Source organism: Sparus aurata, chromosome 9 (genome assembly GCF_900880675.1).
Source record: "Sparus aurata chromosome 9, fSpaAur1.1, whole genome shotgun sequence".
NCBI lineage: Eukaryota > Metazoa > Chordata > Actinopteri > Spariformes > Sparidae > Sparus > Sparus aurata.
Window position 1 is genome coordinate 20,285,958 of NC_044195.1, and position 16,568 is coordinate 20,302,525.

The 16,568-nt window shown below is 41.0% G+C and overlaps 1 protein-coding gene and 1 long non-coding RNA gene across 3 annotated transcripts in view; one reads left to right on the plus strand and one right to left on the minus strand.

Annotated features, from left to right (window-relative positions):
- The window catches only part of baz2bb (bromodomain adjacent to zinc finger domain, 2Bb), a 59,977-nt gene that overhangs the window by 40,045 nt on the left and 3,364 nt on the right, over nucleotides 1–16,568 (plus strand). The window contains exons 10-35 of one of the 2 annotated variants that reach the window (XM_030427792.1): nucleotides 26–456; nucleotides 640–936; nucleotides 2,522–2,582; nucleotides 3,689–3,797; nucleotides 3,964–4,065; nucleotides 4,887–5,097; nucleotides 5,657–5,749; nucleotides 5,829–5,890; nucleotides 6,169–6,234; nucleotides 7,136–7,201; nucleotides 7,503–7,547; nucleotides 7,797–7,829; nucleotides 9,330–9,395; nucleotides 9,536–9,676; nucleotides 10,610–10,864; nucleotides 12,015–12,238; nucleotides 12,921–12,995; nucleotides 13,148–13,379; nucleotides 13,465–13,527; nucleotides 13,611–13,755; nucleotides 13,864–14,492; nucleotides 14,697–14,985; nucleotides 15,160–15,315; nucleotides 15,676–15,830; nucleotides 15,935–16,140; nucleotides 16,373–16,508. In XM_030427792.1, coding sequence (XP_030283652.1) covers nucleotides 26–456; nucleotides 640–936; nucleotides 2,522–2,582; nucleotides 3,689–3,797; nucleotides 3,964–4,065; nucleotides 4,887–5,097; nucleotides 5,657–5,749; nucleotides 5,829–5,890; nucleotides 6,169–6,234; nucleotides 7,136–7,201; nucleotides 7,503–7,547; nucleotides 7,797–7,829; nucleotides 9,330–9,395; nucleotides 9,536–9,676; nucleotides 10,610–10,864; nucleotides 12,015–12,238; nucleotides 12,921–12,995; nucleotides 13,148–13,379; nucleotides 13,465–13,527; nucleotides 13,611–13,755; nucleotides 13,864–14,492; nucleotides 14,697–14,985; nucleotides 15,160–15,315; nucleotides 15,676–15,830; nucleotides 15,935–16,140; nucleotides 16,373–16,508 — 4,348 coding nt within the window. The remainder of the gene's footprint in view (nucleotides 1–25; nucleotides 457–639; nucleotides 937–2,521; nucleotides 2,583–3,688; nucleotides 3,798–3,963; nucleotides 4,066–4,886; nucleotides 5,098–5,656; nucleotides 5,750–5,828; nucleotides 5,891–6,168; nucleotides 6,235–7,135; nucleotides 7,202–7,502; nucleotides 7,548–7,796; nucleotides 7,830–9,329; nucleotides 9,396–9,535; nucleotides 9,677–10,609; nucleotides 10,865–12,014; nucleotides 12,239–12,920; nucleotides 12,996–13,147; nucleotides 13,380–13,464; nucleotides 13,528–13,610; nucleotides 13,756–13,863; nucleotides 14,493–14,696; nucleotides 14,986–15,159; nucleotides 15,316–15,675; nucleotides 15,831–15,934; nucleotides 16,141–16,372; nucleotides 16,509–16,568) is intronic. The other variant, XM_030427793.1, reaches the window with a different exon arrangement.
- LOC115587799 (uncharacterized) lies at nucleotides 12,360–16,501 on the minus strand. The gene is made up of 3 exons (XR_003985179.1): nucleotides 16,366–16,501; nucleotides 13,442–13,497; nucleotides 12,360–13,335 (listed from the first exon to the last, which is right to left on the minus strand). It is a non-coding gene; the product is annotated as an uncharacterized LOC115587799 (long non-coding RNA).

Sequence of the window (16,568 nt, forward strand, 5' to 3'; positions counted from 1 at the left end):
ATCATTTATCGTCTCTCCCACACAGCAATGACAACAATTTATTCCTGAACCACCATCACCCTAATGGAGTAATCCACTCTGCAGTTCAGGATGCGCCCTTGGCCCTCATCACTAAACCCCGCAGCCAGAGCAGCGTCCCTGCTAGCAAACCCCTCCATGCAGCCACCAGCCCTCCGTATCCCATGCCTATCAACTTGAGCACTAGCACTAAGGATATTACACAGAGATCTGCTTCCAAGCTCAAATCTTCTGCCTCATCAGGTGTTGGTCACAAACCAAGGAAGAGTCCCAAGAGCCTCTCTAAAAGCAACTCATCCCGTCCACTTGTAGACCTGGTCCGGAGCAGTGAGTCTGATATCCACAGCAGCAAAGACTCAGACGACTCTTTAGGAGACGACTATGATGACGATGATGGAGATGATATTGAAGATGAAGATTCTGGCAGCAGCCTTTCAGGTTAGATTTAACAGGCCTTTCTTTACTTTAATAATGAAATGTCATTTGTGACATGTTACTTCAGATATAAGCTGCTAAATGAGACTTCTAGAAATTAGCAGCCCTCTGTACTGTATGGTTTGGTTGTGAGAAGAATGCTAATTAGGATATAATTTCTCTCTATCACGCTGGAATCCCCTGCAGAGTCAGAGAGCAATCTGGAGAGTGACTCTGATGGCTCAGAGGATGATACGAAGGAGCGCGGTGAGACCGAAGCAGATAGCGACACAGAGAGGACTCCTCAGAAGCATGCTAAAACGTCCCTGTCCGCTCACAAGGCCTCCAAGAAAGTCTCGGCCAACTGCTCCCTGCTTAACCTGCAGATCATCAAGCCTCCTAGTTTACCAAGTGGCCTGCTCAATGCCACTGCAGTGACCAGCTTGGGAGCACTGAGTAACCACAGCTCCATCTCTCCATCTTTCCCATTTGCCACACTGCCAGGTAACAAATCTGTGTATTAAAAGGACCAAAAAACGTCAATATAATACTTTTAAAGCTTTCAGGAAAGTGTTACTAAGATAACAAAGCAGAATCATGACCTAAGCCCCCCCCCCTTCCCCGGTAGTCCAAGCTTTTTTTGTCCAGTATGAAAATGGGGTTTCTCATTTCTCAGTAGTTCCAGTTACAATGAGCTCTGTGGAAGAAATTGGTTGCGTCATTGTTTTGATTGTCCCCAGCAGCATTTGCTTTAATAACCCAGGCAGATGCTTTATACATCGGATACCGGATGAGTCACGGAGCGTATTGTGTTACTAACAGAGCCAGATTCTAACTTGACATAAAGGGAAAGTATTCATTTCTTGTTCCATTTAGTCCTACTATGGAGTAATAGAAGAATCATATCACAGCTGTTGTCATCAATTACTCCTGATGTTCTTAGAGAAACATGTTTACATTTATACGATTAGGAACTTTGATGGTTAATTTTACACTAACAGCAGGCGTGTTGCTGTACAAGCTCTCTTCTTGTGTTTTATTCTTCTCTTTTGTGTCAAAAGATCTGAATATTGTTTGTCTAGTATTTTATGTTAATGTCCATGCCTATAGGGTATTGCTGAGCCTGAACTGAGCTAACCTACTGTGTTTTACTACAAAACAATTGACAATCACCCTGGTGGTATGGTCATTAAAAGGTACCATGTGAAGCATTAACTGTACATGTATTAATCGTTTTGTTTTGATAATATGTGAATGGATTTAAACAGCTGTGACAGCAGAAAGAGGTTGTTCTGTCAACCAGGAAAACTGTCACAATCCGCTGCATCAGCATCGAGCTGCTGGCTGTTCCTTTTACAAACCGACAAATTCAACAAAGTCCAAAGTCAAAGTGACCATTACTGCAAAGAATGCAAAATACGTTTTGATATTGTGGTTGTAGCTGGCTAATGTTAGTTAACTTTAGTTTAGAAGTAAAGTCTGTTATCATGTGGAGCCTGTCTGGCCAAATGGGAGCAGGGGAAAACTAGGGTTAACACCAGGGAATTCTATTCAGACTAACACCAACAGACGATCTTTATTTATGACCCGCATCCCGACTGGAGGCAGGCGGGCCCAGCTAAACCCTACTTCAGAGCAGAAACATCGTGGGTGCGGCTGGGCGTGGCCAGGCTCAACGCAGCCAGTAAAACTGCTGATGGTTTGATTTGACAAGGTGCATCCAAAAGCATGCTGCTAGAAAAATTACAGAATGCTCGATTGGCCCACAGAGTGTGAGCATGTGTGTGAACAACATGATGCTGCCTGCTGTTCACTCAACTGCCATCAGTGATATTAATTACAAGGATTTCTGAAAATTTCACATAGTACCTTTTAAGTGAAGTCATGCAGGGCGAATTTTGCCATACTTATGTAAAACAATTATACACAATAAATTGATATGTCTGAGGATATCAAACCTGTAATTTTGGGTTTTGCCATTCTCCTTATTTTGTCTAGGGGCTATATCTGTAAATATGGCAGGTCTGTTGTTCTGCTCAGGTCCTATATGAGATGCCAAAAGTGCTGAGTCATCTCTCTTGTTTTCCAGGATCAGGAAAGAGGAGGAGAGTAACGGACGAGAGAGCTCTGCGGTTGCCTCTTGAGTTTGGGTGAGATATCGTGCATGCACTGTATATTAAGACATTTTTGTGGTCTCACCATGTTCCATTTGTTCCTGTTACACTTTTTGCATTGTTTGTGTTTATGCAACTGGTGTTATGGTGAAATGTCAGCTCACTGAAGGCTGACAAGTGACCTATCGTAAAAGGTCATCTGCAGTCATCTTTACTTTGTGGAACAGTGTAGGACACATGATCTCCAATGGCAAATATCATATCTCCAGGTTTGCCACATACAGAAATGTGTTTAGAGAGGTGTCGGTGTTGAAAACTCTTCACCCAATAAGAAACAATGATACAAAACAGTCTATTCTCTCAGCAATTACTTAGAAAATGTGTGAATATGTGTGAAATTGGGAAAGAATCAGACATGCTCTCAGGGTAAATACTGTAAATGTTTTGAGAAAGCACTGCTAGAGTTGCTGATTTGAGGACAGTGGTGTCTTGATCAGCAGCTAAATAGAAGTAGACCACAAAAAACATCCCAACCTTTCTTTCAGGGGCCTGAAAATCCCCCGTCTTAAGCAGTAAGTCACAGTGGGCAGGAAATGAATTGAGGCCCAGGAGTTCAGCATCAAGGGGTTAATTGCACCCAGCCTGCAACACAGACATGCAACATTAGCAGCTCCCTGCCCACAAATTCTGCAGCCTCGGATCAGAGCGCCTTTCATCTCCTGGGGATGTTTTTCATCAGGAGGTTCACAGGAAACAGAGGCCACAAGCCCATATTTCAGCTCCCTGCTCTGTCTGGAGGAGCAGCAAGCCTAGGTGTCTGTTCTGTAAGTAATGGCTGCTCTCCAGCGGAGCTCATGGGAACTGAGGGGTTGCCCCATTTGGCACCTGGCCATTTAGGAGTGTGATTGCTGAAAGGGTCAGAGGACAACAAGGCCACAGACTGCACAATACATAGCTGTACAGATGTAATTTTGTCTCGTTTTCTGTTGTGATTTATAGGATAATATGTATCTGTCCCAATATTGGTGCTAGAAATATTCAGAATATATAATATTATACAATAATGATGAGTGAAAACAGCTCAATACAGTGGTAATAATATTGTTCATGTGTTAACTATGTATGTACTCATTTCTTCTCAGCTGGCAGAGAGAGACCCGAATCAGGAATGTGGCAGGTCGTCTACAAGGAGAGGTAGCTTACTTTGCTCCATGTGGGAAGAAGCTGCGTCAGTATCCGGATGTAATGAAGGTAAATCTAAAAGTTGCAAAACATTTTTTAAAAATAATTGCCCTCGGGGGGGGGGGGTTGCGTTGCGTTGCGTTGCGTTGCGTTGCGTTGCGTTGCGTTGATTGACCAGTTGATATGGTTGAAGGTTTCACTGCTTTAATTAATACACGTTATTCTTTGTCTGCAGTATTTACTCCGCAATGGAATAACTCAAATCTCACGGGATAACTTCAGCTTCAGTACAAAAATTAAAGTTGGGGACTTCTATGAAGCCAGGGAAGGACCAGAGGTAACTGTCTACTTTTTTATGTTTTGTCTGACCTCTAGTTCATACTTAAAGGACAAATTCTGCAAAAACATGTCATTCAATAAATCTTTGCGATGCAATTTGTTGTTAATGAAAACGCACTAATAGAAATTAAGAAGCCCCCATCTGTGTATGTTTTGTCTGAGAGATAATTCAGTTACACTCACATTGTAGTTGAGACCAAAGCATATCAATTTCACTCAGATGTTCAATATATTATAGGAGACATATTACTGTATGCTCATTTTCAGGTTCATAATTTTATTTTGAGTTATGACTTGAATAGATTTACATGCTTTAATGCTCAAAAAACACATCAGTTTTCTCATACTGTCCAGTACTGCAGCACCGTATTACCCCTCTGTCTGAAACGCTGTGTTTTAACTCCTGTCTCTAACCTTCCCGAATACCTAGTCTTTAATATAATATTCAAATGTGTGACATAGTGATGTAGTGTGATGTCACAAAGTCCCATTATAAAAGGCGACTGAAGAGCAGCGTTGACCTTTTTGACTTTGAGTATCTTTTACATGCACAGGAACCTAAATGAAACACTGAAGGAAAGAGAAAAGAAATAAAAAGATTTATATGTCTCCTTTAGATTAAATTATATTTTCAATACATTGAAAGCATGAAAAAATGGGTTGTAAATGTAGGAAAAGTACTGTTATAAAGCCCTAGAGATGTTGCTATAGGTAGTTACTCAAGTCAAAGTGAAAATCCATCAATAAAGACAATGATGAGATAAGTTTTCTATTTTGTTCTTGTTTTAAATGTCTTTTTTTCTTCTAATAATAATCCAGGGTTTACAGTGGTTCTTGCTGGCAGAGGATGAGATCACTCCCAGTATCATAGCGATGGACGGGAGGCGCAGTCGCTGCACAAAGTCCGAGAACCAGTCGATAGGCGAAGCCTCCGGGGCCAGACAGTGGAAGTCTCATCCTCTTAATATCGGTGAAAATAACTTCCCAGATGTCAGTGATGCCAAGCTGCTACGCAAATTAGAGGCTCAAGGTCAGTTTGCATCTTAGAAAACTGTCAGTGACATCTGTTCAGAAGAAAATCAACCATTAAGTAAAAGTTATTTTCACATAGTGGTTTGGTGCATTTATCTTTTTTGGAAGGTTAATTGGCCAACTTTAGCTAAAGTCATATCACTTCTTGATACTCTATATACATATAGTAAAAACCATGTCATAGGATTCAGCGATGTTTATTCTTAATGGTCTGTTTGCCATTAATACACATAAAAAAATTCGCTTGTTGCAAAAACTCGTTCTCTACCTGCTAGTCAGTTTTTCATTAAATTATTTTTTAAATTGTTTTGGTCTTTATATGGCTTCATTGACAGAACAGTTTAATAGATGACATGAAACAGGATGAGAGAGAGAGAGGGAGTGACACGCAGCAAAGGGCCCCAGGCCAATACTTGAACCCGGGGCTGCTGCAGCGAGGACAAATCCTCTGTACATGGGACACACGCTCTACCAACTGACCTAAATGGCGCTCCTTCATTAAATTTCTTAACTCAGAAGTATCTGTGATTTTGGTAACACGTTTCATCATGTTGCAGAAATAGCTCGACAGGCAGCTCAGATCAAAATGATGAGAAAACTGGAGAAGCAGGCCATGGCGCAAGCAGCCAAGGAGGCAAAGAAGCAACAAGGTAAACGGCTGCTGTCTAGTCAGAATCTAACACTACATCATAATGTTGTGTTCAAGCCTAATTTGTTTGTGTCTTCCAGCAATGATGGCTGCAGAGGAGAGGAGGAAAAAGAGGGAGCAGATGAAGATTCTTAAACAGCAAGTAAGGATTTATCTTTGCCTGCATTGTTTAATTTTCATTGCATAACCGTCTGCAGCTGCTCTGTTCATATCCAGTTTGTGCCTCAAGGTGAAAAGGTTTTAAGCACTCTTGAATTGCTTTTGAAATCCTTAAAGGAAGTTGCCATCCTTCGAAATGGCGTACCTTCCTCATCTGCATAGACCCACTGTGCTTCACCCTGCTCCCCCTCCCCCCGCCACTCTATAACATGCATGACTTAACAGTTAATTCATTTGATCTTGCCCTCATCCTTTTACCAGGAGAAGATCAAGCGCATTCAGCAAATTCGTATGGAAAAAGAACTCCGTGCACAGCAAATTCTTGAGGTTCGTCCTGAAAGTTATTGCAGAAACATTCTAAAACACTTCCTTTCTGCTGTTGATAGGATATTTTAAAAAACCCAACCAAAGGCTATTCCTAAATTATGTGCTCCTGCTTTTCGTCACATCTAGTGAGTACATGTGACTAATGCTTAATTGGTTTTTTGCAAAAGTGCCATTGAATATGAAAATCTCCTCAGACCGTGATGGAGCTTAATACAAAATACAGTATTTCATTAAGTAAGAGGTGGCCCAGAGTTTACCGTGGCTAGGTGAAATACCTATTTTGCATTTGCTCACTAATAGAAGCTGTGAAGTATTTTAGCTTTTATAAATCAAATTTCAGCTGACACGCTTGGCAAGCAGCTCTTAACAGGATTTTGTTGGGGCTATAATTACTGATAGAAATTTTACTTAATTTATTCTTGCTGCCTGCTGGTGTTTCATAATAACTGCAGCCAATTTGTCTTTCAGTGTTAATGGGAGGAAATAATCGTCTCATTGCTCAAGATTTCAGTATGTTTGACTTGTTGTTATCAGTCAGTAACCAGCTCTATTTAACTTTCTGTGGAATAGTTTTTATTGACGGCATTAACTCTCAAATAGATTGAAAAAAAAAAAAAAAAATCTTGCAAGCTTATACATAATATTAAGTACTGTACAATGCTTAATTGATATCTCTTTTACGAACCAGATTAATATGTTTTTTATAATTTCAAGATACTTTTCATTTGATTTTTTTAATTAAGTCAATTATCTTGGCTAATTCTCATTCATCAGAATTTGATGCTCCAATCAAATTTCTATTCATTCAAATCTTCCCTGTGGTGTATGTGCTGTATGTGTTTAAAACGAGTCTGTCAGTTGCGGCTGTTGCATGACCTTGACACCTGTTTTGCATGTACAGGCGAAGAGAAAGAAGAAGGAAGAAGCAGCCAATGCAAAAATATTGGAGGCTGAGAAGCGAAACAAGGTGAGAAAGATGACAATTAGGAGCGAAACTCTGATCGTAATCTGTTCCTTCTCGTCTTAAACTGATGGAAGGCAGCCTGCTTGCTTGTTCAACTGCCTCAAATGCCCCTCTTTGCCCCTGCTTGTCCATTAAAGGGAGGTTAGATCTACTCTGGATCAATAGTTTTCACATTAATTAAACCAGTGACACCTGGAAATTTAGCATGATGTTCATGATGAGAAGGCCAGACATTCATGTGTATCTGTGTTTACCTGTGAGTGCTTTGGTTTCTAAAAGAGTTGATCCTTTTTTTTTCTTAAAGGAGAAGGAGTTGCGAAGACTGCAATCTGTAATACTGAAGCACCAGGTAGGCATTTTGTCCACGTCCACAATATAACAAAGCCATTCTTACTCGTGCTCGAGCTGATGTCTTGGAGATGGTCTCTAACTAATGATGATGATCATTATTTTGTCCAATATATTCTATCAAATTATGCTTTGGGATTCCTGGGTGTAATTTTTGATTTCAGCTCACTATTGGTTTGATTTTTTTTCGTGCATTGTTTTTCTTGTGTGACCTTCTATTTCTTAATACTTTGCCAACTCTTTCTCCCAGGAGTTGGAGAGACATAGACTAGATATGGTATGGGTATGTTTGTTTCTGTACATTTAACAGCATATTGTGAACGTGTTGTGATAAATGGTTGCCATCATAGCATTGCGTAAAGTGTAGCGTTGTGGCTGCAGTCATACTACATCCTTCCGCATGGCTTTTTCCAGAACAGTGCACTGCATACATCGGCGCTGTTTGTCTTTCTGAGAAAACATATCTATTACATACCTGATATGACTGAAAAAAAAATGCCTTAGCTCCGTAACAGGACGCAAAGCACTCTCATAGCCTGAAAGAACAGTGTTTTTGTTTCGGATTGATCAAATTTAGATCCAAAATCCTCTTACTTTGCAACATGTGAGCCAACTTTGTAATTCATTCTGTCACCTGACAAAAGTCAATATTCAGTTTGTGTTCTTGCCAGTGATTTTTTTTTTTTAAGCACTGAGTCAATGAAACAAAATATTCTACTCAATAGGTTTTTTACTCAGTTGAGATTTTACATTTTTTTTTATCATAGTTGTTCATCTTCATTATTATTTACAATTAATATATCATGGCTGTTAGGCATACAAAGATAGTATATGTCGAGTACATCGTTTGGATTTGCAATGAATAAATACATCTTAAAATGTATGGAAAGGGTCTTTAAAAAAGGTTTATTAAATGTAACTTAAGGATTCCTGCATGTGCCCAGGACGTCAAATACCAACATTTTGGGTTTGTAAAGAATCCAGAAAAGTGAGAAAATAACAAAACCCAGGCAGGGGGCTGCAGGGTCTCTGCAGATACGAGACGCTAGCGCGCCTTTTCTCCCCATTCTAGTCTCCCTTTCTGTCTGTTTCTGCCTTGTTTCGTCTTTTGCATCATTTCGTCTTACTCCATCCACCGTGCGTGATATGCACCGATTGGTTCAAATCAGTTTTGTTGAGAAGTTGGCTTACAATAACGCAAAATAAATATAAATGATAATTCCCCTCAAATGCATTAAAGCTAAATTAACAAGCCTTAGAATTTAAGGAGTAGAAAGTACAGATATTTGTGTTCAAATGTAGGGAGTGAAAGTACTGAAAAACTATATTATTGAGTATTTATACTGTGTTACTTTCACACCTCTGCTTGAGCTGGTTCCATAGGACATTGTTCATTATTTGTTCAAAAATTCAGTGCTTTGCTTGCCCCTGTAACACTTAGTATTTGCTGCTATTAATAGTTCTAAAACTCTTGGCCTGTACTTTTCAGTCTGCAACTTGCTGACATGCTCAGATTAATAATTGCTGTTTCTAACTTTAAGCTTATGCTTTGTGTATGCATCACAATAAAGCTTTTTGTCATTTGTCATTGTGTTCATTTGGTTCAATGTTTTTACACCTTAACTTTTGTACAATGTGCAACATTTTCATTTTGCAATGATTACAATCTATTTCCTCTTTGATAATGCATGTCTTGGGGGGGTCATCTTGTATATTGCACGTATAAGCTCTTTTCTCTTCAAACTGTGAATGGAATAGAAACTGTGTGTCTGTACTCTGCCAGGAGAGGGAGAGACGCAGGCAGCACATGATGCTCATGAAGGCTGTGGAGGCCCGTAAGAAGGCAGAGGTGCGTAACAACTGATTTGCTCACATGTTCCTGTTCTGATCATCCCCGCTCCTGTGTTCTACTACATTGTTTTGATATGTTTTTATATGCAGTAATTTCAGGTGAAAGTGCTTCAATCTGTACATTTGCTTTGACTGTAGGAGAAAGAGCGTCTGAAGAAAGAGAAGAAGGATGAGAAACGGTTAAACAAGGAGAGGAAACTGGAGCTCAGACGACTAGAACTGGAAAAAGCAAGGGAGCTGAAGAAGCCAAATGAAGACATGTGTTTAGCAGATCACAAGGTATTCACACAATGTGGAGCTGCTGGTAATAATGCAAGTCCATGTATGTCGCCATGGATAGGCTCCATCTGTGTAGTAAATATGTGTGTGAAAAGATTGGATTTTCCACCAGCACAGGGTTTTTTTTCCAACATGAAAAATCTATCAGTATAATCATTGTAGGAGCCATAGGTGCGAAGATTAGAAATGCTTTTGACACATTTATGGTTTCATTGTTTCACTATCAGGTCGACCAAAATAGATGCATAATATCACTGAAAGCATCTGGAATTGATTAAAAAGAAAGCAGGTGTTGGTAAGAATACTGCCACCAAGTGGCTAACACAAAGCAGAGTATTACTGATCAGACATTCTGGGCTTCATTCATGACAGGATTTGTCAGACAAAATAGTCTGAAACGAGTAACAGTAGTACTATAAGAAACATTGGAAGGTATTATTTAAGTCTTTAAAATAATCTTGAACACTTTGTTCACAGTTCTCTGTAACACTGAGAAAAAACTTAAAACTGTAACGGATTACAAAAATGTTGTCAGAGCTGTATACAGCCCAAATTACATGAGTTTCTTTGTTCATTTGTACAGCAGGACAAAATGCAGTGGAAAATAGGAGACTAAAGCCCAATTGTAAAAGTTTTCTGGTAGTTGGTTCCAGGTATGTGGAGCGTATACAACAGACTGAATGCTGGCTCTCCATGTTTAGTTTTAGAGTCTGAGGACATTAAGCAGACTGGCCTCAGACCATCCGAGAGGTCTAGACTGTTCATAACAGATCTGTAGATCAGAAATATATTTTACATGTACATGTCTTTTTTTAATTCTAGGTGAATTATCAAGGTTGATAAGAGGCTCATATGAACTGAGAGTAGATACAACCTTTAAGAGACAGAAATTATGTTATTTGTTTTCAAAATCTTGTTTGTATTTGTTATTAGCCACTTCCAGAGTTATCTCGGATCCCCGGTCTGGTCTTACCAGGAAGTACCTTCTCCGACTGCCTGATGGTGCTGCAGTTTCTCCGCAGCTTTGGGAAGGTCCTGAGGTTAGACATAAATCCAAGCATGCTCAACTTGAGTGACCTTCAAGAGGGGTTGCTCAACATTGGGGACAATATGGGCAAGCTGCAGGACCTGCTGGTGAGCCTGCTCTCTTCGGCTGTGTGTGATCCTGGTTTACCTGCTGGACACAAGGTGAGAGTCTTTCAATACACTTTACAGCTTGTAGGGTTGTTGAAGTGTAAATGGTCCCTGTGCTATAATTAACATGTTTATATGCACAGAATGCATACAAATCAAGCACACACCTGCTACTATTTGCCCATAAAATATATTGATTGAGACATAAACTATTACAAATATAAATGTTTTTACTGCTTCATGTATTGATTTTCACTGCTCCTTTAACTAATGCAGCACTAGTTATGTGTTATTTAAGTAATTTATGAAAGAACTCATAGCTGTGACAATATAGGAAAAATGCATATAAGGAAATATTGACAGTGTTTATGCCTGATGGCACACATTTATATCGGATGTTCAGTGAGGCAAGTGAGAAGAACTATTCTGTTAAAACATTATCTCAATCTTACAGATTGAGATAATCTTACAGATTATCTGTAAGATTATTTTATCTTATCTTATCTTATCTTATCTTATCTTATCTCTTGTTTTTTATTTGGTCAGGATCAAGTGTTTGTCCAAACAAAAGACATGACAGTGATGTTGTATAGCTTGGCAACACAGTACCTTGTGTCACAAAAGAAACACTTGGGGGGGGGGGGGAATCACCCTCTAAATCAATGCAATGAAAATGCAGAAGACAATATTCTTGCAAAAACATTTGTATCACCTGCCAAAATGTATTTGAAAAAAGGAAAAGGTAATGACAAATGGGATGAGAAATTGAAACTGGCTAACTTGCCTCTTGGTCTTCCGTATAAATATGCATTTCAAACAAATATATTTATTCAATCTCCAAAGCCATGTGTCCATGCTGTGCTTATTTTATGTGGCTTTACATCACTACATCTCCTTGTATTGAGAGGCTGTGTCAGGCTGTGTGTACATCAAGTGAAAGGGCAAGGACAAGAGATTGTCATGGAAGACGTAAATGTTTCATCACAATCAGCACATCTTCCATGTAACCCAGACACATCCTAGGGGGTCACTTAAGCGCTTAACATTGCTTACTTCACCAAACAGAGTTAATTGCTCACAAGGACTCCCATTGCACTCTTATGGGCTATTCACCTGTGCTATGCTCTCATGGGTTACAGTATATAAAAAGAGATTCTGGTTTTAACTGTGACTAAACTCCATTTTTAAAACACATTTCTCTCAGACTAAGACCGCCTTGGGGGACCACCTTACTAATGTGGGGATCAACCGGGACAACATGTCTGAGATCCTGCATATCTACATGCATAGTCACTGTGAGCAGACAGAGCTGGCTACTTTGGCCCTCAGCCTCAGGACCAAGGCTTTTCAGGCCCACAGCCCGTCACAGAAGGCCTCCATGTTGGCCTTCCTGGTTAATGAGCTCTGCTGTAGTAAGGCTGTGATCAGGTGAGAGTCCTAGTCTGTTGATAGTAAACCAAACTACCACTGAAATAAATCCTTTTTGGTCACTTTGGTTCTTTGATATGTTTTTTTTTTAGAAAGAAATCATTGCTGGCCTGTGAAAATCTTTCTTTTTCATTTTTTAGTATTTGAAAAAGGACAATGTACATTAACAGGAGTTAGTTGAGGGACTGGCTTCCATCAGAAGTCCCCTTGTCTGATGTTGTTGTTGTATCAGTACAGTTGTTGAAAAATGCTTCATTGTGATAAAAAGCAGACAAAATGCAGTAACAGATGATACAGGTACAGTATGAGAACTGTCATGCAAATAGAATAGAATCAGTAGTGACATTATTGGTCCTCAACAAGAAATTCCTCTTGTGTCTGAAGCCAACAAGTTAATCTCTGTGCCTTAGATTGAAAAGTATGATCTTGTTTTATTCATGTAGGCTTAAATTATAATGAAATAACAGAAGTATCAAAAGGAATTCAACAAACCGCAGTCTGATGGACAGTTTCACAAGGTTGCATCAAACTACGTGTCATCAATTTTTCATTAGTGCTGGAAACACTTTGAAACACATCTGGTGCACACTGCAGAGTGCTGCAAACGCATCATGCCCTTTTATATTATACATAAAGGTCACAGTAACAGTCAAGTGATTCAATATCATTGTATACTTTGCAGTGAGATCGACAAAAACATCGATCACATGACCAACTTGCGGAAGGACAAGTGGGTTGTTGAGGGAAAGCTTCGCAAGTGAGTACATATGTATCACATAATTGTTTATTAGCAGGGCTTGTGCTTACTGTTGAATTTCTTGTGTTACTGAACGAATGATGAAACAATCTGGATTTTGTCTGAACTGCACATGTTCTCGACAAGTTGACAGTCAATTTTTGTCTTCAAAGACTGAGGAGCATCCACGCCAAGAAGACAGGGAAGAGAGACAGCAGTGTAGGGGGAGAGGACATCAACACGTTTGTTAACCCCACAGCCAGCAGGAACAAATGCAAGAGAAAAGAGGGTGACAGTGAGGAGGAAGAGGACGACGACGATGACAGCGAGGATGACGAGGATGATGAGGAAGAGGAAGAATCTGTGAGAAAGAAGGGGAAGAAAACAGAAATAATTGAAGAGGAGGTCAGTGACAGAGGCCAGCGACTAAATCAGTGTTTGTTAAAGTTAATGTCAGCTGTCCTCACACTAATGAGATCTTTTCATCCAGGACGACAGTGTCCACTCAGCCAGCATGGAGGAGCTGGAGAAACAGATAGAGAAAACACACAAGGTAAATTAAACCCTCTGAGATCCTTTTTTTTCTCAGGATCAGCCCATGATTGAATTTATTAGCTGTACTTTCTGTCTCTTTAGCAACAGAGTCAGATCAGACAGAAGTTATTTGACTCGTCACAGTCACTGCGCTCCATGACGATCGGACAGGACCGCTACAAGAGACGTTACTGGGTCCTTCCACAGTGTGGTGGCGTCTTTGTGGAAGGCATGGAGAGTGTTGAAGGTGCAAAACAAAACTAATCGCTCAGATTTTATGTACAGAACAGAAATTTGATTATTTTTTGTGCCTTTTCTCTGAGATGATATATATATATTTTTAATGCTTTTTCAGGTTATGAAGAGGCAGAGAAAGAAAAGAAAAGACCAAGGACTGCTCAGGTTATCAGAGTAAAAGAAGAGCAGCCAGAAGAGACAAGAACTTTGGGTACAGATGGTGATGCAACCAGGACAGAGAGCCAGCAAGACCAAGACAGCCTCAATCTCTTTCTCCAAAAGCCGGGCTCCTTCTCTAAGCTCAGCAAACTCCTCGAAGTGGCCAAAATGGCTCAAGATTCAGACATCAATTCTCACAACAGTCTTTCTGCTAAAGTCCCCACCGCTGCATCTTATCCCTCATATCCCACCTCTCAGACAGCCACTTCTCAGCAGGGACTGACGGATAAAACAGATACTTCAGCATTCAAAAGCAGCCCCTGGATAACCGGCAGCCCTCAGTTGATGCTTCATGAGGACCAGCTCTCAAAGGTACTGACAGAAAAGAGCAACCAGTGGTTTAGCCTGTTTCCTCGCACTCCTTGCGACGAGGACTCGGTCACCTCTGGCTCCAGCCCTCCAGCCTCGTACTCTCCTCTGCAGACCATCAGCACCAAATCCCCCTCCTCCCTCTCCCCTAATCCCTCAGCTGCATCCAGCTCCAGCACTCCTGCTGGAATCAATAACGTGCAATCGTCTGTCCTTCAGGTTGGTGGATAACAAAAATTCTATCTTCCATCTCAATCACGGTTATTTCAGATCAAACTGTGACTTTGACTTGTGTTGCAAGTATTATTCCACATTAAAAGATTGTTACAAGTGAATGAGAAATTGTTGCAGGAGAGCATTACATATTATGCATTTCAAAGTGAAATTAAATGGTTTTTAAAGCATCTGTATCTCCCCTCTCAGCAAGTAAAGTCTGGCGTTCATCAGAGCAGCCTGACACTGTGTGACATGTCCAGCATTGCAACAAGTCTCAGCCTGCCCTTCTCCGGTACTTCTATATCCCCTGTGCTGAATCTGGCCTCCCTGCATGCAGAGGGTAATGGGAACAGGGTCTTCTTCCTGGCAAATAACAACTCTGTCATCAAGAGTGAGACCCCAGAGCCCCCGACTGACAAGCCCGCTCGTGCCTCATTCCCTGCTGCGGAGGTGGCCAAGACCCAGGACTGCCCCAGTCCTCAGCCTATCCCTGAGGGTAAGGATGGCTCATCGCCAAGATGCACAAATTAAATATGCTGCATTAAAGACATTAACTGCACAAACAGAAGTGGAATACATGCTGTGATTGCTATCAGTGCGTCAACTTCTCTCATTGCTATGAATTAAACAATTATGTGACAATAGTTCTTGTGCATGTTCGTGTTGGCAGAGATGCTGCGTGGCTGGTGGAGGGTGTCAGACATGGAGGAACTGCGCCGTCTGGTCAAGGCCCTAAATAGCAGAGGCATCAGAGAGAAGGTCCTGCAGAAACAGATCCAAAAACATATGGAGTATATGACCCAACTCTGTGCCAACAGCAAAGATGGTTAGTCCACATTTTTTCTGCTCTTTTTAAGTCAATAGTCATGAAGTTAAATAAAAGTATTGTCACACCTACATTAAAGGCACATATTATATTGTGCATATTTACAGGTTCATGTCTTTTATTTTGTGTGTCTTCTGGAAAATGTTTACAAGCTTTGAACAGCTTTATGTTCTTATACTGTCCATTGCATCAGCACCTCGGTTCATCCTCTGTCTCAAAGCTCTTCGTATTGCCTGCCTCTTTACCCCCCCTGCATGCAAAGCCTTGTCGGCGCTGATTGTTCAGGTGTCATAGGCGTTAGCAGGCAGCAACAAATGTTTTATTGGTTAGCATAATCTTTGTATGTGCCTGTGGTCACAGCGATTGATGTGGCAGAGCTGCAGAAGCAGGAGGTGAGTGCAGACACGGTGGAGAGCTGGTGCGTTGAGGAGCAGGCCATGGAGGTGGACATCAGCCTGCTGCAGCAGGTCGAGAATCTGGAGAGGAGAGTCATCTCAGCTGGTCTGCAGGTCAAGGTAGAGTTAAATCACTCATCTATGCATGGAGGAGCGCCGCATGTTCTCACTTTTGTCATGATATACTATATTGCAATAACCATATTTGCCTATGTCTCCCTCAGGGCTGGATGCATCCTGAGCCCCAGTCAGAGAGGGAGGATCTGGTTTATCATGAACACAAGCTCTTCTCTTCCTCTGCTCCAGAGAAGACGAGACAGAGAGAAACAAGCCAGGAGGAACTTCCTGGCAGCATGGTGCGGCGGCCCAACAATCCCCTCGATATGGCTGTCGTCAGGCTGGCAGAGCTGGAGAAGAACATCGAGCGAAGGTACCTAAAGAGACCTTTAAGTGCAGCCTTTCCGATCAGACTGAATCATGTCAATGCACCATCCTCTAGTGGTGAAGGGAAGGTTCATCCCACGCTCATATTAGAAATTATTAACCTCACAGTTTGCTGCTTCTTTAGTGTCTCCGCAGTGTGATGATGTAACAGACTGTATATGTGATTGCTGTACAGTTCCACTACAGTCTACAGTCTTTTCTTTTTTTTTACCTCAAAGCAGCGAGGATGAAGTGGCTCCAGGGATGAGGTTGTGGCGTAAAGCCCTCGCTGAAGTCCGCAGCTCAGCTCAGCTGTCACTCTGTGTTCAGCAGCTGCAGAAGTCCATCACCTGGGAACGATCCATCATGAAAGTGGTTAGTGACCCCCAATTTCTCACAGATTTTTTAAATATAGTTTTATCACACATATATTTA